The 20437-nt window shown below is 46.2% G+C and overlaps 1 protein-coding gene across 1 annotated transcript in view; it reads right to left on the reverse strand.

Moving 5' to 3' along the window:
- Positions 1 to 5669: 5669 nt before the first annotated feature.
- Positions 5670 to 20437, reverse strand: part of VDAC1 (voltage dependent anion channel 1) — a 53467-nt gene continuing 38699 nt past the window's right edge. The window contains 7 exon segments of the mRNA XM_038772097.1: positions 5670 to 6686; positions 8792 to 8817; positions 11594 to 11770; positions 15543 to 15625; positions 15628 to 15656; positions 15659 to 15719; positions 15722 to 15776. Coding sequence (XP_038628025.1) covers positions 6595 to 6686; positions 8792 to 8817; positions 11594 to 11770; positions 15543 to 15625; positions 15628 to 15656; positions 15659 to 15719; positions 15722 to 15776 — 523 coding nt within the window. The 3' untranslated portion in view covers positions 5670 to 6594.

Raw genomic sequence — 20437 nt, forward strand, 5'->3', positions numbered from 1 at the left:
TGGCGCACGACGCTCCCACCGCCCTGCGCCGCGTTCGGGCTGTGGCCTACCGGGCGGGGGAGGTGGCTGAAGGGAGCCCTACTCATTATTATTATTATTGTTATTACTGTATGGTATTTGTGAAGCGCTTACTTGCGTCAAGCACTGTTCTAAGCGCTGGGGTCGATACGAGGTAATCAGGTTGTCTCACGTGGGGCTCACAGCCTTCAGCCCCGTTTTACCGTTGAGGTAACAGGCACAGAGAAGTTAAGTTCATCATCATCATCATCATCATCAATCGTATTTATTGAGCGCTTCTATGTGCAGAGCACTGTACTAAGCGCTTGGGAAGTACAAATTGGCAACATATAGAGACAGTCCCTACCCAACAGTGGGCTCACAGTCTAAAAGGGGGAGACAGAGAACAAAACCAAACATAATAACAAAATAAAATAAATAGGATAGATATGTACAAGTAAAATAAATAAATAAATAGAGTAATAAATATGTACAACCATATATACATATATACAGGTGCTGTGGGGAAGGGAGGGAGAGATAAGACGGGGGGATGGAGAGAGGGAAGAGGGGGAGAGGAAGGAAGGGGTTCAGTCTGGGAAGGCCTCCTGGAGGAGGTGAGCTCTCAGCAGGGCCTTGAATGGAGGAAGAGGAAGGGAGGAAGTTAAGTGGCTTGCCCAAGGTCGCACAGCAGACAAGCAGCGGAGACGGAATTAGAACCCACGTCCTCTGACTCCCAAACCCGGGCTCTTTCCACTAAGTCATGCTGTTTCTCCTACTCATACGCAGGGACCCTTAGCACCGTTGCACCCTGTTTGTTAGTCAATGGTACTTAATAATAATAATGATGGCTTTTGTTAAGCGTTTACTATGTGCCAAGCACTGTTCTAAACGCTGGGGGGATACAAGGTAATCAGGTTGTCCCACGTGGGGCTCACAGTCTTAATCTCCATTTTATAGATGAGGTAACTGAGGCCCAGAGAAGTGCCGTGACTTGCCCAAGCACACAAGTGGCAGAGCCAGGATTAGAACCCATGACCTCTGGCCAAGCCCGGATTCTTTCCACTGAGCCATGCTGCTTCTCTACTGAACACTTACTGTGTGCAGGACACTGTACAAAGCACTCGAGCACTCTTGCTTACTCAGCTTCCCATTCACTTGCGGTTACCAATCATACCTTCTTTTTCCTCCTGTTTCCATTTTTTTATGGTGTTTACGCACTTACTATGTTCCAGACACTGTTCTAAGAGCCTGGGTAGATACAAGATCATCAGGTTGGACAAAGTCCGTGTACCAAATGGGGTTCACAGTCTTAATCCCCGTTTTGCAGATGAGGAAACTGAGGCACAGAAAAGCAAAGGACCTTGCCCACCATCACACAGCAGACAGGCATGGGGCGGGGATTAGAACCCTGGTCCTTCTGTCTTCCAGACCCGTGCTCTCTCCACTAGCCCAAGCTGCTTCCCGGTTGCACTGGAGTTCACGACCTTGCCCCCGACTCACGCCTTCACCTCCATGCCTTTATTACCTTTAGACTTAGGTCTGTACTCCCTAAGCACTTTGAAACTCACCCAACCCCTACAACACAATTTTCATATCCTGATACTCTGATCTTTCCCTAATTATAATTTATTTTTTAATGTCTAAAAGCAAGTTCTTTGAGGGGCCAGAAATAGTGTCTACCAACTCTTTTGTCCTCTCCCAAACGTTTAGTATGGTGCTGTGCTCTGCACACTGTAACGAACTCAATAAATACCAGTGATAATTTGTACTGTATTCTCTCAAGTGTTTAGTACAGAGCTGTGCACATAATTAGCACTCAATAGCTATGATTGATCGACTGATTGACGGTGGCTAATGCCGCAAGCAGGCACTCAACTATTTCTTCTGACACCTCGTCATGTAGTATCCAGGCATGCTATGTCACTAGAACCTTCCCTATTTCTGGCCGTCGATTTTGGTCCAACACAGAGTGAAGACATTGGTTCTGGCAGAAGTGAGGGGTTGCATCAGGGTGGCTTTATCCCTTAAATGGCCCAAAGTGGGAAAGTCTGAATCATGGCATGTTTCAGAAAACTGCAACATATCTGAAAATGCATTGAACACATGCAAGGCCAATACAACAAAGTGAGCCCCAGGGCTAATACAGGGCACCTTCACAGTCAACTTGAAATGCTAGTTTCATCAATTCAGATGCAAATACTCATTTTGGACCAATAGTCTGAACTTGAGACTCCAATGAAAAGGTTTTTTGGGGAGGAGGAGGGAGGTTTTTGTGGCTGGAAATATAAGTTCTCTATGGTGACATCTAGTTTTAGTTTTCTTTAGCAGCAAACCAGTTTCTTTTTTTAATAGTGTTTACTATACAATTCTTCTGTCCACCAGAATATACTTCTTCAAAAATATCACATTTATTCCCCATAAAAATTCACTTGTCTTTATTGCTATAGCTAAAAACCCTAATAAATTCCTGGGAGGGAGGGAAAGGGAGTTTAAAAGCTCAAGATCTGTCCCTATCACTAGATTCCTTGGCTCTCCAGGATTACCCCACATTCATTGATAAAGATTGTTTTAGTGTCCTTTCTCCTGATTTTAAACAGTGGCGATGCTCTGGTTTCCAGCTGTCTACACCCTGCCTGGTACTGCTGTAGCATGGGATGCCCTTACATCCAATATTTTTTTTTTCAAGAATCCAGCCTCCCCTGCCTTGGCTCCCACCTCCCCAGCCTCCCCAGCCTCAGCTTCCGCTTCCCCAGCCTCTTCTCCAGCCTCGACTCCAACCTCTGGTCCCTGCAGCTCAGCAATGACACCTGTGTTCCTAAGGACCCACGAGGGGAACACAGAGGCTCTTAAATATGGGGTGTGGGGTGTGGGTGAAGGGTCTCCCCATGGAAACACTCAATGTTTGGGTAAGCTCACCTTATTCCTGAAAAATGGCACGTGTGAATCCACTGCGATTCAGTCATGCCAACCTAGCACAGAAGTCGTCACAAGCATGTCAGTGTCCAGTCCCCGCGCCAGGAAAGGGCTGCCCATGAGAGCATTCATCCATTCAATCGTTTTTATTGAGTGCTTACTGTGTGCAAAGCACTGAACTGAGCACTTGGGAGAGTACAATGTAACAACAGAAACATTCCCTACCCACAACGAGCTCACAGTTTAGACATAGGGCAAGCGCTCTCTTGGACAGGACATTGCACAGCCATTTAAGCGCTTAGTACAGTGCTCTGCACACAGTAAGCACTCAATAAATACGATTGATTGATTTAACGACAGGCTCATAGCTATCGAGGCTTGCAATCCCTGGGGAGGTGATTCTTTGGGCCCTTTTCATTCAATCATATTTATTGAGCGCTTACTGTGTGCAGGGCACTGTATGATCTCGTGTGTCAGGTCTTTCAAGGGGCACCGCTTAGATCATGGCCTAGTGGATAGAGCACAGGCCCGGGAGTCAGAAGGTCATGGGTTCTAATCCTGGCCCCACCACTTGTCTGCTGTGTGATCTTGCACAAGCCACTTCGCTTCTCTGTGCCTCAGTTCCCTCAACTGTAAAAAGGGGATTAAGACTGTGTGCCCTATGTGGGATGGGGACTGTGTCCAATCCTATTACCTTGTACCTACCCCAGCGCTTGGAACAGTGGCTGGCACATAGTAAGCACTTAAATACCACAATTATTATTATTATCTAGGTTTCTCTGGTTCTTTATGGCTCCCTCAGGGGACACCAACTTCAGGGGGAAGCAGGAGTCATCTCCCACAAAGATTTGGGGTTTGAGGCAAAGCCATTAGCGTCACCTCCACCCTAATGCCTCCAAGACCACTTGCCACACATTCTTCGTACCTTAGTATCTCACCAAGACCCAACTGCTTTCTGGGTGCTTCACCTGGAGTGGGCCTGTCCTGCGCATAAGTATCCACTCCCCTGTCCCTAGGTGTCTGCATTTGTATCTTTCTGGCCCTGTATGTGTACATGTGTGTGCACTTGGATCGATGACCTTAGAGCATTTGATACTGGTCCTGCTCTCAGCCCCTTAGCACTTATGTACATCACTACAAATTAGATATTAGAAATTATTTATTTGCATTAATGTCTGTCTCCCTCTCTAGACTGAAAGCTCACTGTGGGCAGGGAATGTTTCCACTGACTGTTGTATTGTAGTCACCCAAGTGCTTAGTACAGTGCCCTGCCCATAGTTGAGCATTAAAATACCATCAGTGATAATGATGTGCCTGCCTCTATGTGTGTGCATCTACATGTCCACCTGTCTGGCCCTATGTATGTACTTGTCTGCATGTGCATCTACCAGACCACCTCCCTGACTCTGTGTCTGCATGTCCACCTCTGGCCCTCTGTGTGTATGTGTCTCCGAGTCCACCTCTCTGCTTCTGTATGTGCCCATGGATGCAAATAATAATAATAATGGCATTCGTTAAGTGCTTACTATGGGCAAATCACTGTTCGAAGCGCTGGGGAGGATACAAGGTGATGAGGTTGTCCCACGGGGGCTCACAGTCTTCATCCCCATTTTACAGATGAGGGAACTGAGGCCCAGAGAAGTGAAGTGACTTGCCCAAAGTCACACAACTCAGTAAATCCCACCGATTGACATCACCGGACACAGTCCCTTCCCACAAGAAGCTGACTCTCTGATGAGGGATAAGAACATAAAAACATGTGTATGTAATGGAATCAGGATATAAATAATGTATAGCTGAGCATCTACAGGGGCTCAGGATTTGTGTTCATTCATTCGCTTGTGTTTACTGAGCGCTTACTGCGTGCCGAGCACTGTATTACAAGAAGCAGCGTGGCTCAGTGGAAAGAGCCCGGGCTTGGGAGTCACAGGGCATGGGTTCGAATCCCGGCTCCGCCACATGTCTACTTTGTGATAAATTAATGATGGTTTGTTTTGTTGTGTCTCCCCGATCTAGACTGTGAGCCCATTGTTGGGTAGGGACCATCTCCGTATGTTGCTGATTTGTATTTCCCAAGCGCTTAGTACAGTGCTGTGCACACTGTAAGCACTCAATAAATACGATTGAATGAATGAATGAACCCATGACCTCTGACTCCCAAGCCTGGGCTCTTTCCACTGAGCCATGCTGCTTCTCCCTGACCCTCTGTGTCTGTGTCTTCACCTGTCTGGCCCAAGTATGAGTGGTGCTCACATTTCTCCCCTAACCCAGACTCCTGGCAGTCAGTCCCACCCCAAGTTTATCCCTGGCTTGAAATGCAAAGCTGGAACCCTAGTTCCACGAAAGTTGCCTTTTTTTCCTTGTCACATTTATGCTGTCCTCAGCAGCATCCCAGTGATTTGCCCAAACTAACCAGAAAACCTTCATTTAAGCACAATGGAGAGGAGGTTCTTTTGGACCTGGATAAAGCTTTTCATAACCCAGATAAGGCAGCAATGAATATTCTATTTCAGTGACATTCCCAAGACCGGCAGCTCCCAAAAGCACATTCTGCAAGTCTACACTTAGTTCGCATTGGCTCTTCCAGAGGTTGGACGGCCTACCCTCAAAATTCATAAAAAATAAAAAGCTTTTCCCCAATTTACTTTTCGGATTGTGCACTAACATCTGCTGTGGGTGATAAGATCAATTAAAATGCTAAATCTGTGTTCATCTGACACATTTTTAGCATTCGATCAAAGATGACAACTGGAGAATGAATGGTGAATTCGATAGTTTATTCAAGTTTTATTTTTTTAAGTGATGTTAAGTACAGCATCTCGGGGGCTAATTCCACACAAAATGGAAGACTCTAAAATGTACCAAATTCATTTGCTAAAAAAAAAAAAAGAGAGATCGTGTGGGAGCACAACAGAAAACCCAACCGAAACTCTATGTGATCTGCCACTATGAGATTCCAGTGACACAGACTTCTCCCAGCTTCTGACCCTGCCTCAGAAGCTTCTCGGAATTTGGCGTCAGAGAAAGGGACCACGGCACGATACGGGAATTCGGTGCTGTAACACTGGTTCAGTCGCAATGAACCTCCACACCCACATCAGAACGGGGAACCCCAGACCTTGCCGGCTGTGAATGGCGGCAGGTGTCACAGAGGTAACAACACAGTGGAAACGGGTCATGAGGGTTTCACCACAAAGTTAACAGACACAAGAGTTCACCCTCTTCCACAGATCGGGACTTGGCTCTTGTTAGGATTAGACAGTGCGACTGTGTCCGGGGTGAGTATCCTTTAGGGACACTTTGGTGAGGGCCTGGATCAAAGCCCGGCTATTAGGTTTCTTCCGAAAGGGCAGTGATTCTCAGGAAGTTGTGATTTCTGTGCCACATTTATCAAAAAAATACAAAAAAACCCAAAAACAAAACACCCCATGACCCACACCTCCTTCCTCTCTACATAATTCTGGCAACTATCGCCTGTGAGGGGCAGCGGCATTCTCTTCCCTCTCTACCTCTTGAAGGGTGGTAACACTTTAAAGCCAAGCCATCTTTAACCTGGAAGTTGAACATGATCGATACATAGCAATACTCGCATCCCAGACATAAGACATTGAAAGGTACACTAGATTCTGAAGGTAGCTATGCTGCAAAATAGTTTAAAATTGGGGGATCGTACAATGCTGCTTAGGCTTGAAATTCCAGTCCTAGACCGAGCTTGTGGCCCCCGGCATTCACATTCTTGCCGTCCAGCAGAGCGGACAACGTCAGCTTGATGCCTGCCGAGTGGACAGTTTGGGATGGAGAAAGAGAGAGTAAAAAAAGACAAAAGTCAACTACTGACAAACAGAAGCATCTTTGCCAGTCACTCGGAATTCGGAAGCACAATGGAAGTGGCAGGATGACTCGAAATGGCCACTGGAGTCATAGAATTGGGGGAGAGGGGAGATTTTTCCAGAGGAAAAGTTCACTTTCTAACTCTGAAGCCTAAGTTACAGGCCACCAAATTGAATCACACGGGCCATCCGTCCCAGACAAATCTATGGAGGGATTAAAACCCTTCTCGACATTTACCTCTGACCCAGCCTGCTAGCATCCCTGAGAGCCAAGAGTGGAACTTTAAACAAGCCAGCCTGGAAAAACTGAAAGGCTGAGGTCATACAGCCAAGGAAATTGTGAGATTATGACTTCACTCTGTTCTAGCAAATTTTGTGCCTGACTGATAGCATTATCTTTATCATTATCACTACTAGCTAGGCTGAGGGATACCAGGGCTGCTGAGCCCCACACTTCTCACTCTGCCAGGTAGCCAGTAGCCTGCTACCCTCCCTGAGAAAACAATCGATTCTGAGCGCTTACTGTGTGCAGAGCATGGTATTAAGGACTTAGAAAAGTACAATGCTGGTAAAAGGCAGAGTTCCAATGCTTGAGGAGCTTCTGGAGGACTGGGGCTAGGGTGTAGAAAAGACCCCAATGCTGTCTTTCAATCAGGCACATGTGCAGATGTCCTGTGGCACACTATGACTCTCCCCACCTTCAAAGCCTTATTCAAGGCACATCTCCTCCAAGAGGCCTTCCCTGACTATGCCCTCCTTTCCTCTTCTTCAACTCCCTTCTGTGTCGTCCTGAGTTGCTCTCTTTATTCATCCTCCCTTCCAGCTCCACAGCACTTATGTACATATCTGTAATTTATTTATTTATATTAATGCCTATCTCCCCCTCTAGACTGTAAACTCATTGTGGGCAGCGAATGTGTCTGTTTATTCATTCAATTGTATTTATTGAGCGCTTACTGTGTGCAGAGCCCTGTACTAAGTGCTTGGGAAGTACAAGTTATTGTTGTGTTATACTCTCCCAAGCACTTAGTACAGTGCTCTGTACACAAATAAGCGCTCAATAAATAGGACTGACTGAGTGAGGCGAGCTTGGACACGGAACTAACTAGCGGGCGGCTCCCCAAAGATCGGTTCTTGCCTATAAGGTGCCATCCCCTCTTGGCCCCCCACACAGACAGAGCCTCCTCCACTGCCTAATTCTCCACAAAAGACCTTCAAGTCATCCACTAATCAATCAAATCAACTCAGTCAGTGGTATTCACTGAGAGAAGTGGCAGGGCTTAGTGGGTAGGGCATGGGCCTGGGAATTAGAAGGACTTGAGTTCTAATCCCTACTCAGCTACCTGTCTGCTGTGTGACCCTGGGCAAGTCACAACTTCTCTGTTCCTCAGTTTCCTTATCTGCAAAATGGGAATTCTATTCCAGTTCTCCCTTCTACTTAGACTGTAAATGCCATGTGGGACCTGATTGTCTTTTATTTACCCCAGTGCTCAGTACCGTGCTTGGCACATAGTAAGTGCTAAAACAAATTCTATAAAAAAGAAAGTGCTTGCTTTGTGGAAAGCACTGACATAAGTGCTTGGAAGAGTGCACTACAATAGTTGGGACACAAGGTCTTTGCCCAAAAGGAGCTTACAGTGTTCACTGTAGAAAATTACAGTCAATACATCTCTTTCAAACTCCATTTCCTCACCTACTATTAAGGGGGTTGTCATTAATCAGTCAATCTATGGTATTCATTGAGGACTTACTTGTGTGCAGTAGCAATGTACTAAGTGTTTGGAAGAGTACAATTCAACAGAGTTGGCAGCCACGTTCCGCTGCCCGCCTACAAGCTTACAGTCAAGATTTCATTAGACTGTGAGCTCCTTAAGGGCAGAGAATGCAAGCACTCTTCTCCAAGCGCTTAGTACAGTGCTTTGCACTCCCCAGTAGTTGCTCAACACAACCGTCTGGCTGATCAGCAACTTAGCCAATCCAGAACTGCAGAAATTATGCCCACAAAAGAGATCCCAAAGGACAAATCCTCTTCTCGAGGAAGGCCTTACCTGGCTTTAGAGTCTGAGTGTATCCCCTAAACCAATCAGGCCTGGAGTTGTTCACCTTTTGCCTATGGCAAACAAAAAACACAGAAACAACAGCAAATCAACACACATGAAATACTCAGGTTGCGCACTGACGATGGCCAAAGCCAGCCGGGGGTCTTCTCTTACCATCCACCAATTCCAAAACTTGCTCCCGAGATGTTGCCTCAGTGTCCTAATGGATTCACTAAAGAACTAAATAATAATAATAATAATAATAATAATGGTATTTATTAAGTGCTTACTATGTGCAAAGCACTGTCCTAAGTGTTGGGGAGGTTACAAGGTGATCAGGTTGTCCCATGGGGGGCTCACACCATTTTACAGATGAGGTAACTGAGGCACCGAAAAGTTAAGTGACTTGCCCAAAGTCACACAGCTGACAATTGGGCGGGGCCAGGATTTGAACCCATGCCCTCTGACTCCCAAAGCCCATGCTCGTCCACTGAGCCCGCACTGCTTCTCTAAAGACACCCAGATCCAAATCACTGAGGAAGAGGGGTAGGGAGGGGAGGTAGAGGGGGGAAGCATGTTCGCCAAAAGCACACTTTCAAATGGCTTCTTCTTTTTTTAAAAAAAAAGGTATTTGTTAAGAGCTTACTATGCATCAGGCACTATACTATCAATCAGTCACATCAATCGTATTCTATTGAGCACTTTACTGTACGCAGAGCACTGTACTAAGTGCTTGGGAAGTCCAAGTTGGCAACATATAGAGACAGTCCCTACCCAACAGTGGGCTCACAGTCTAAAAGGCAGCTATACTAGGCAGCTAATCAGTCCTCTAGACTGTAAGCTCGTTGTGGGCGGAAATGCATCCGTTTATTGTTATATTGTACTCTCCCAAGCACTTAGTACAGTACCTGGCACACAGTAAGTGCTCAATAAATACCGATCGGACAGATTGATTAACTAATCAGGTTGGACACAGTCCATGTCCCACATGGGACTCACAGTCTTAATCCTCACAAAGAGGAAACAGAGAAGTGAAAGTAACTTCCCGAGGTCACACAGCAGACAAGTAGCAGAGCCAGGATTAGAACCCAGGTTCTTCTGTCTCCCAGGCCCATGTTCTACCCGCTAGGCCATGCTACTTCTCTTTCATGTTTCTAAACTCTGCATTTAACTCGTAAAGAAACCATAGGACAAAACAAGCATTCCTCGTGTACTTTCATTCCTGAAAATAAATTAATGGTATCTATTGAGCACTTACTGTGTGCAGAGGAGCACCGCATAATACAACAGAGTTGGTAGACATGTTCCCTGCCCACAACGAGCTTGCAGTATAGAGGATGGCTATGTATAGGCCTATAATTTATTTCTTTATTCATTTATTTATTTATGCATATGTATATTAATATCTGTCACCCCCTCTAGACTGTGAGCTCATTGTGGGCAGGGAATGTGTGTTTTTGTTGTAGTCTACTCTCCCAGCACTTAGTACAGTGCTTTGCACATGGTAAGCACTCAATAAATACAACTGAATTAATGAATGATGGGAGCCAGAACCAGCTATCTGGCTAGAGATGTGCCTCTGAGCCCCAGGATGGAACTGTTGTTTAAACTGGCACAGAGAGAGCCTTCTAACAGGCTGCCTGGCAAAGGGAAATGAATTCATAATAATAATTATGGTATTTGTTAAGGGCTTACTATGTGCCAGACACTGTACTAAGCGCTGGATGGCACCCAAGCCCCACTGAGGCACGGCGTCGAGCTGGAATCCAACCGGGGGCGGGATGGAGAGGAGACCGAGATGCCAGGAGCTCAACTGGAATAGGAAGTCTTGGGCTGTAGAAGATGACGACCTTCCCCACTCACTTCATGTCACAAAAGGGTTGTGGCTTGCAGGGAGCTCAGCTGGCCCCAATGGAAAAGGAAAGTTTGCCCAAGCACCTATGTTGCAGTCCAAGAACTACCACATCAAGGAAAAGGAGGGCTTCAGCTCCTCTGCAGGACATGCACCCTGGTGGAAAAACCGCAGGACTCGGCCACTGACTTTGATGGGTGATCTTGGGCAAATCGCTTACCCTCCCTGGGCCTCTGTCTCCTCATCTGGAAAATATAATGCCTGCTCCTCCACTTAATAATCAATCAGTCCATCAACGGTATTTATTGAGCGCTTACGGTATGCAGAGCACTGTATTAAGTGCTTGGGAGAGTACAATACACAGAGTTGGGAGACACACTCCATGCCCACAATGAGCTCTCAGTCTACAGGGAATAATAATAATACTCATAATTGAGGTACTTGTTAGACTGTGTGCCAAGCACTGTGCTAAGGGTGACATAATACAATCAGTCCCACATGAGACTCAAAGTCTAAGGGACAGAGAAAACCAGCATTTCAACCTCATTCTACACATGAGGAAACTGAAGCCCAGAGACGTTAAGTGACTTGCCCAATGTCACACAGCAGGCCAATGGGGGAGCCGAGATTAGAACCCAGGTCCCCTGGCTCTTAGTCCAGGGCTCTGGTCACAAGGCCATTCTACTCAACAGCTCAACACTTCTTAGACTGTGAGCCTCGTGAGGGATAGGGGTCCTGCACCTGAGTGGTGTGTTTGCTGGCAGTGCTCAGAGCTCCCAAGTGCTGACTTCTGCCTCCCAAATTCAATTCCCAGCGTATCTGGGAGCCCAAGAGGAGGACGGCGAAGGATGAGGGACAGGAACCCAGGGGACGCACGGACTTTTCTACAGCCACCATCTTGTCGTTGCCGCAAGGGGTTTCCAAAAGGACACCCCCGGTTGGATCCCCCGCCTGCAGACACCATGATGGGCCCAGATCCACTCACCGAGAAGGAAGCATCGGGGTCCAGCTGATATTTGGCCGCGATCCCGAAGCGGGTGTTGCTGTTCCCGGCAGTCCACGCCAGGTTGACAGCCGTCTCCAGGTTCTTATTCACCTTCTGATAGATGGAGCCTCCGAACTCTGTGCCGTCATTCCTGTAACCAAGGATCATGTGGGATGAAGTTCCAACCATTACAGGGCTGACCAACCACTGCTGGGAAAAGCCCTGCAAGAGGGCCTCAGCGGGCAGGGAAGATCCTGGGAGTTCTGAATATTCATATTTATGCTGAGCTTCTGCAAGTGGGCCATTCAGAAATTCGACAGGATAATAATAATAATTATGGCATTTGTTAAGCACTTATTATGTGCTAGGCATTGTACTAAGCACTGGGGTGGATACCGAACACAAATCTCTGTCCCATGTGGAGCTCACAGTCTCAATCCCCATATTACAGCTGAGGTTACTGAGGCCCAGAGAAGTCACTTGCCCAAGGTCATACAGAAGACAAGGGGCGGAGCCGGGATTAGAACCCATAACCTTTGGACTCCCAGGCCTGTGTTCTATCCACTGCGCCATGCAGGATCCCTTCTTTCTCCTGGCTCCTTCCCCAACTAAAGTTTTTTCAACTAATTGATGTGATTTTCCTTTGCAAAATACACAAGGGGGTAAGCAAGGGCTGGAAGCAGAGCTGGCCAGAATGGAATTCCCAGATGAGGAACTGGAAGTTCTAGGCAGGCCGAGGCCCATTTCTTCTTTTTCTTTGTAATGGTATTTGTTAAGTGCGTACTATGGGCCAGGCTTTGTTCTAAGAACTGGGACAGATCCAAGATAATAATAATAATAATGGCATTTATTAAGTGCTTACTTTGTGCAAAGCACTGTTCTAAGTGCTGGGGAGGTTACAGGGTGATCAGGTTGTCCCATGAGAGGCTCAAAGTCTTAATCCCCATTTTACAGATGAGGTAACTGAAGCACAGAGAAGTTAAGTAACTTGCCCAAAGTCACACAGCTGACAATTGGTGGAGCCAGAATTCGAACCCATGACCTCTGACTCCAAAGCCCGTGCTCTTTCCACTGAGCCACCTGCTTCTTTAATCAGGTTGGACATAGTTCATATCCCACATGGGGCTCACAATTTAATCCCCATTTGACAGATGAGGTAAATGAGGCACAGAAAAATGAAGTGACTTGCCCAAGGTCACACAGCAGACAAGTGGAAGAACTGAGATTAGAATCCAGGTCCTTCTGACTCCCAGGCCCATGCTCTATTCACTACGCTAAACACTGCATCCTCTATGATTCGAGGGTAAAAGATTCTCTGTTCTACTGAAAAGATTTTAAAAAACCAGGACTTTGCCTGGATGTGGGGGGCAATGGGATGGCGAAGGGAGGGGGGCTATGTCTTCCCAAATCTGGAGCAATTGATGGAAACTCTCTTAAAATGAAATTTCCAACATATCCTTATTCCCTAGGTCCAACCTATTAATCTCATGTCACTGCCAGAAAAATTCAGACCTCCCCACACAATGATAATTTCTTCAGAATTTCAAGAATTTGCAAATATATCTGTGAAAATTCATTCCTTCATTCATTCAATCGTATTTATTGAGCGCTTACTGTGTGCAGAGCACTGTACTAAGCACTTGGGAAGTACAAGTTGGCAACATATAGGGATGGTCCCTACCCAACAGCGGGCTCACAGTCTAGAAGGGGGAGACAGACAACAAAACAAAACATATTAACAAAATAAAATAGAATAGTAAATGAATGTGCAGAACACAGTGTGGCTCAGTGGAAAGACCATGGGTTTGGGGGCCAGAGGTCATGGGTTCTAATCCCGACTCCCCCTCCTCCCCCCTCCATCCCCCTGCCTTACCTCCTTCCTTCCCCACAGCACCTGTATATATGTTTGTACATACTTCTTACTCTATTTATTTATTTATTTTACTTGTACATATCTATTCTATTTATTTTATTTTGTTAATATGTTTGGTTTTGTCCTCTGTCTCCCCCTTCTAGACTGTGAGCCCACTGTTGGGTAGGGACCGTCTCTATATGTTGCCAACTTGTACTTCCCAAGTGCTTAGTACAGTGCTCTGCACACAGTAAGCGCTCAATAAATACGATTGATTGATTGATTGATTCTGCCACTTGTCAGCTGTGTGACTTTGGGCAAGTAACTTCACTTTTCTAAGCCTCAGTTCACGCATCTGTAAAATGGGGAATACGACTGTGAGCCCCACGTGGGACAGCCTGATCACCTTGTATCCCCCCAGCGCTTAGAACAGTGCTTCGCACATAGTAAGTGCTTAACAAATGCTATTATTATTATTTAAAAACCCCCAAAATAGGTTTTGGGCGCCCTCTAGTGGGAGAAATCCTTAATGTGCGGTCTGGAAGAAAATAAAGAATCCTAGTTTGTTCATTCATTCATTCATTAAATCGTATTTATTGAGCGCTTACTCTGTGTGCCGAGCATTGTACTAGGCGCTTGGAAAGTACAATTCAGCAATAAGGAGAGACAATCCCTGCTCGCACTGGGATTACAGTCTAGAAGGGGGGAGAATAATGATGGTATTTATTAAGCGCTTACTATGTGCCAAGCACTGTTCTAAGCACTGGGGTAGATACAAAGTAATCAGGCTGTACCACACAGGGCTTATAGTCTTAATCCCCATTTTACAGATGAGGTAACTGAGGCACAGAGAAGTTAAGTGACTAGTCCAAAGTCACACAGCTGACAAGTGGCAGAGCCGGGATTAGAGCCCATGACCTCTGACTCCCAAGGCTGTGCTCTATCCACTAAGCCACTACTGAGTTCAGCTCAACACTCTGGTAACTGTTCTTAGCCCAGAGACTACCACAGTGAGAAAGGAGGGTTGGGGGGAGTGCCCGGATGGTGGGGAAGAGAGGCTGGGAGAGGAACAGCTACATATACAATTATCTTCCACACCCGAAGACTACACCACCAAAAGGGAAGTTCACCTGTGTGCATGTGTAGTGCAGTGTGTGTGTGTCTGTGTATTTAGTTAAAAGGCTAGCGAGAGATCCAAAGTCCCATCCACCAGAGCCTGTCCTTTGTTGTGCTGTTGTGCTTGTCTACAGTGCCTGGCACTTCTGCAATAGTAGCTCTCCCTAGTGCTTTGCACATAATAAGCGCATAACAAATGCCATCATTATTATAATAACGATAATAATAATAATAATAATAATTCTGGTACTTGTTAAGCACTTACTATGTGCCAAGCACTGTTCTGAGTGCTGGGGTAGATACAAGGTAGTCAGGTTGTTCCACATGGGGCTCACAGGCTCAATCCCCATTTTACAGATTAGGCAACTGAGGCCCAGAGAAGTGAAGTGATTTGCCCAAGGTCACACAGCAGACAAGTGGCAGAGCTGGGATTCGAATCCATAATCTTCTGACTCCTAGTCCCGTGCTCTATCCACTACACTATGCTGCTTCTCATGCTTAAGCACTTACTATGTTCCACAGGCACTGTTTCTAACGAGCCTGGGATAGATACGAGGCCTGCTGTTGGGTAGGGATCATCTCTGTATGTTGCCAACTTGTATTTCCCAAGTGCCTTAGTACAATGGTCCTGCCACACAGTAAGCCACTCAATAAATATGACTGACTGACTGACTGAATGAATGAATGAATGAATGAAAGAACGACACAGTGCACGTCCCACATGGGCTCACACTCTTAATCCTTCTTTTTTCAGAGGAGATAAACTGACAAATGGGGGAGGCAGAATTTGACCCTAAGTCTCTGACTCCTAAGCCCATTCTCCTTGCCACTAGGCACGCTGAAGCCAATAGGACTCTTCGGGGACACAGATCAGTCAGGTTCCATCATTCACGGATCAGAACCACAAGCTCCCTCAACGGTTCACAGTAAACACAGCTTCTTCGTTCATACTTACACATTAGTGTGGAGTTGGAACTCATCAGTCTTATAGCCAACAGCAAAATTGCTCCTGGGTAAACTCCGGGACTTGGTGGTCCTCAAAAATTCATTTGGTAGCCAGCCAACCAACGTCATAGCCAAACACCAGGGCGCCACGTATTGATGGGCCGGCAATGTCAAAATCCATGTCGCAGGCCCAGGTTGATGTGTTTCCCGTTTATATCCGGACTTAACCTTGGCATTCTTTTTCCTAGAGAAGAAACAGGAATGAGGGTTTTGATTCTTAACCATCTGAAATATATCATAGGACACTTAAACCCTGGGTGCAATGACTCTGAAAGAGTGATATTTTCTGCAAAGAGCACAGCTGAGAATCCCAAGAATAGCTGGATTGAATGACTAGTGAAAGAGAGTACCTTGGTGGATCATTCGTTTTGCAGTGACAAAGTCCAAAAATATGTAGTTAAAAATAATACACAATGAAATGCAAACCAACACAAAGATAAATACAACACACACCAAAGCATTTTTTTGCTCAAATCTGCATCATTTCCATCAGTGCGGAATTTCCTCTGGCTTTAGAAAATAAATCACTTCTGGGTTCGGCTGAAGTGATGATTTAAGTCATAATTCTAGTATCATTTGTTCAATAGTATTTATTGAGTGTTTATACTGTGTGCAGGGCCCTGTACCTAAGCACTTGGGAGGAGTACAACTACAACAATACAGAAGGACACATTCCCTGTCCACAAGGAGGTTACAGTTCTAGAGGGGGAGACAGACATTAATATAAAGTATAATAAACCAAGGGTAAAGCACAGGATGGAGTTTATCATACGGACGATGCCATTTTACAACCAATACTCCTTGATCATAATGGTCATTCTTCTGCCTATGATGTCTATTCCAGAACACAGAGCTGGCTCTTAGTCTTACTGAAAAGGCATATTTCCATATAAGCTCTTTCACCGGGAAATCCCCAGGCTTATTACTACTCCTTTTTGAAACTATGTGGGAGAGATCATAATTCGGATTTTACAACGTCCAGGTGTCCAACAGCATATTGCTCTGGCCATTTAGCATGTTCCCAACACAGCACTGCAGATTGCAATACACAGGCCTGAGCTGTGCCCTCAGGAAGATGAGGAGCAAGTGAAGGAGGAGGGAGAGGAGGCGGAGGGAGAGGAGGGGGAGGAAGAGGAGCATAATGGGGGGAAGGGGAGGAAGAAAATGGTGGAAGCGGATGATATCAATAGCAGTAGCCGCACCTTGAATTCGTCTGACGCTTTTTTATTTTTCTGAAGTGTTTTAACATCAATGATTTCCCTTCTAGACTGTAAGCTTGATGTGGGCAAGGAACGTGTCTACCAACTCTGTTGTACTGTACTCTCCGAAGTACTTAGTTCAGTGCTCTGCACACAGGAAGTGCTCAATAAATACCTCTGATTGATTCTTTTATCCCCCATCATCCCAGTATGGTAGGGAGAAACATATTACTTCCATTTTACAACCAATCAAAGGTATTTATTGAGTGCTTACTATGTGCAGAGCACTGAACTAAGCACTTGAGCGAGCACAATACAAGAGAATTGGCGGGCCTATTCCCTGCCCATAACTGGCTTACAAATGGAGAAACTGAGGTGCAGAGAAGTTAAGTGACTTGTCCTAGGTCATTCAACAGGCCCCAGGACTCAAACCCAGGTCCTCTGGAGTCCCCGGCCATGCTCTTTCCACTCGACACTACCCCGCTTTTGTTCCTCCATAAGCAACCCACCTCGCTACCCCCCCGACCTAGCCCCCAGTTGGTCTCATCTCCGACTAAGGGTGCCACAGCCCAGGCCTCTGTTTCTCCGGGCTGCTGCACACACCCACCCTGATCTTACTTATTGAGCGCTTACTATGTGCCATAGCACTGTACCTAAGCACTTGGAGAGTACAACACAAAAATAAACAGACATATTCCCTGCCCACAATGAGCCTTCACCCATCTTATTCCAGCCCCCGGCTCAGACCCACTTCTGCCTAGACACCACTGCCCCACTGTGGGAGAGGGAGAGGGAGGGATCGGGAGAGAGGGGGAGAGACCTGGAATTTCCTCCTCCTCACTCCCCCCGCCCCCCGGAATGCCAAATGACTAAGATTCCAAGAGGTAGCCAGGGCCACAGGGAGCATTCCAGCAACACTTTGCTCCTAATTAGTTGTTCACTTCCTCTTGTCCTCTCTTCCTCCTCCTCCTCTCTCCTCCCTAAAGAAGCCCCCGCACCACTGCTTCCCCTACTAGAGAAGCAGCATGACGTAGTGGATAGAGCCTGGGCCTGGGAATCAGAAGGTCATAGGTTCTAATCCCAGCTCCTCCACTTGTGTGCTATGTGATCTTGGGCAAGTCACTTAACTTCTCTTTTCCTCAGTTCCCCTCATCTGTAAAATGGGACTGAGACTGTGAGCCCCACATGGGACAGGGACTGTGTCCAATTCGGTTTGCTTATATCCACCCCAGCACGTTAGTAAGCACTTTACTAATACCATAAAAATAATTATTATTTTTAGGTTGTAATCTCTAGAGGGGCAGGCATTAAATCTACTAATTCCCTATTGTATTCTCTCCAAGACCACGCTATCAATCACTGACACTTTTTTTTGAGCACTTGGTGTGCAGAGTATGTGCTTGGGAGAATACAATATAATAGGGTCTGGTGAACAAGCGTTTACAGTTAGTAAGGGAGACAGATATTAAAAAACTTAAAGTTAGGGGGAAGCAGCAGATAAGTACAACATGAGTACGTGGGGCATGGGGGTGTGGTGAATAATAAGAATTGTGGCATTTGTTAAGCACTCTACTATGTGTGAGGTACTGTAATAATAATAATAATGATGGCATTTATTAAGTGCTTACTATGTGCAAAGCACTGTTCTAAGTGCTAAGCACTGTTCTAAGCACTGTACTAAGTGCTGGGGTGGATACAGGCAAATCGGGTTGGACTCTAGTCCCTTTCCCGACATGGGGTCACAGTCTCAATCCCCATTTTACAGATGAGGGAGCTTGAGGTACAGAGAAGTGAACTGAGTTGTCCAAGATTAGCCAGCAGACAAGTGCCGGAGCCCAGCATTAGAACCCATGAGTATAAACTGCTTAAGGAATATAGGCCCAGGGGCTTAGGTGACCCCGAAGAAGGGCAAATAGGGTGGGGAGATGAGAGATCAGTCAGGGAAGGCTTTTTGGAGAAGGTAGGATTTCAGCATGGTTTTAGAGATTGTCTTGTACTCTCCCAATGCTTTGTACAGTGCTCTGAACACAGCAAGCACTCAATAAATATGACTGATTGGGAGAGTGGTGGTCTACAGATATGAAAGGAGAGGGCATTCCAGGCAGGAGGAGGACAAGAGCAAGGAGTTAACTGCAAGAGAGATGAAATTGAGGTACAGTGAATAGATTGGTGTGAGAGGAGCTAAGTGTGCAGGTAGACATGGTCCTTATCCACAAGGAGCTTATGGTTTTAGCAGGGGAGACAGGGCAGTGCACTGCACAGCAATTGGGCAATCAGTAAAGACTACTAATGGCTTGTTCACTACTGGACCAGAGAAGCAATGTGGCCTAGGTGAAATAACACAGGTCCCTGGAAGTCAGAGGACATGGGCTCTATCCCGGCTCCGCCACTTGCCTGCTGTGTGACCTTGGGAAAGTCATTTGTCTTTCATTCATTCATTCATTCAAATCATATTTATGAGTGCTTACTGTGTGCAGAGCACTGTACTAAAGTGCTTGGGAAGTACAAGTTGGCAACATACAGAGACGGGTCCCCCCTACCCAACAACGGGCTCACAGTCTAGAAGGGGGGAGACAGCCAACAAAACAAAACGTGGACAGGTGTAAAGTCCATCAGAATAATAGAAGTAAGCTAAAGCACATCATTAACAAAATAAATAGAATAGTAAATATGTACAAGTAAAATAAATAGAGTAATAAATCTGTACAAACATATATACAGGTGCTGTGGGGAGGGGAAGGAGGGTAAGGTGGGGGGATGGGGAGGGGGAAGAGGAAAAGGGGGCGTCAGTCTGGGAAGACCTCCTGGAGGAGGTGAGCTCTCAGTAGGGCTTTGAAGGAGAGGAAAAAAGCTAGCTTGGCCGATGTGTGGAGGGAAGGCATTCAGGCCAGGGAAGGATGTGGGCCAGGGGTCGAACGGCGGGCAGGCGGAGAACGAGGCACGGTGAGGAGGTTAGCGGCAGAGGAGCGGAGGGTGCGGGCTGGGCTGTAGAAGGAGAGAAGGGAGGTGAGGTAGGAGGGGGCAAGGTGATGGAGAGCCTTGAAGCTGAGAGTGAGGAGTTTCCTCTGTACACCTCAGTCCCTTCATCTGCAAAATGGGAATCCACATCCTCTTCTCCCTCCTAGAATGAGCATCCCATGTGGGACCTGATTATCTTGTATCACTTGTAACAGAGCCTGGCATGCTGTGGAGAAGCAGCATAGTGTAGTGGATACAACGGGCCTGGGAGTCAGAAGGTCATGGGTTCTAATTCCAGCTCCACCACTTCTCTACTGTGTGACCCTGAGCAAGTCACTTCATTTTTCTGTGCTTCAGTTACCTCATCTAGAAAATGGGGATTGATACTGTGAGCCCCATGTAGGATAGGGACCTGTGTCCCAACCGATTTGCTTGTATCTACCCCAGTGCTTAGAACAGTGCCTGGCACAATAGGGAAGCACTTAACAAATACCATAATTATTATTATTATTATTGTATAGTAAGCACTTGAATGACACATTTATAGGTAAGCTTAAGAACAAAGATTGTGAACGTAAGCTTGTTGTGGGCAAGGAGTGTGTCTGTTTAGTACAGTGCTCTGCACATAGTGAGCACTTAATAAGTACCACTGATTGATAAATAATTATGGCATGTCAAGCACTTACTA

The sequence above is a fragment of the Tachyglossus aculeatus genome, chromosome X1, assembly GCF_015852505.1.
Source record: "Tachyglossus aculeatus isolate mTacAcu1 chromosome X1, mTacAcu1.pri, whole genome shotgun sequence".
Lineage (NCBI taxonomy): Eukaryota > Metazoa > Chordata > Mammalia > Monotremata > Tachyglossidae > Tachyglossus > Tachyglossus aculeatus.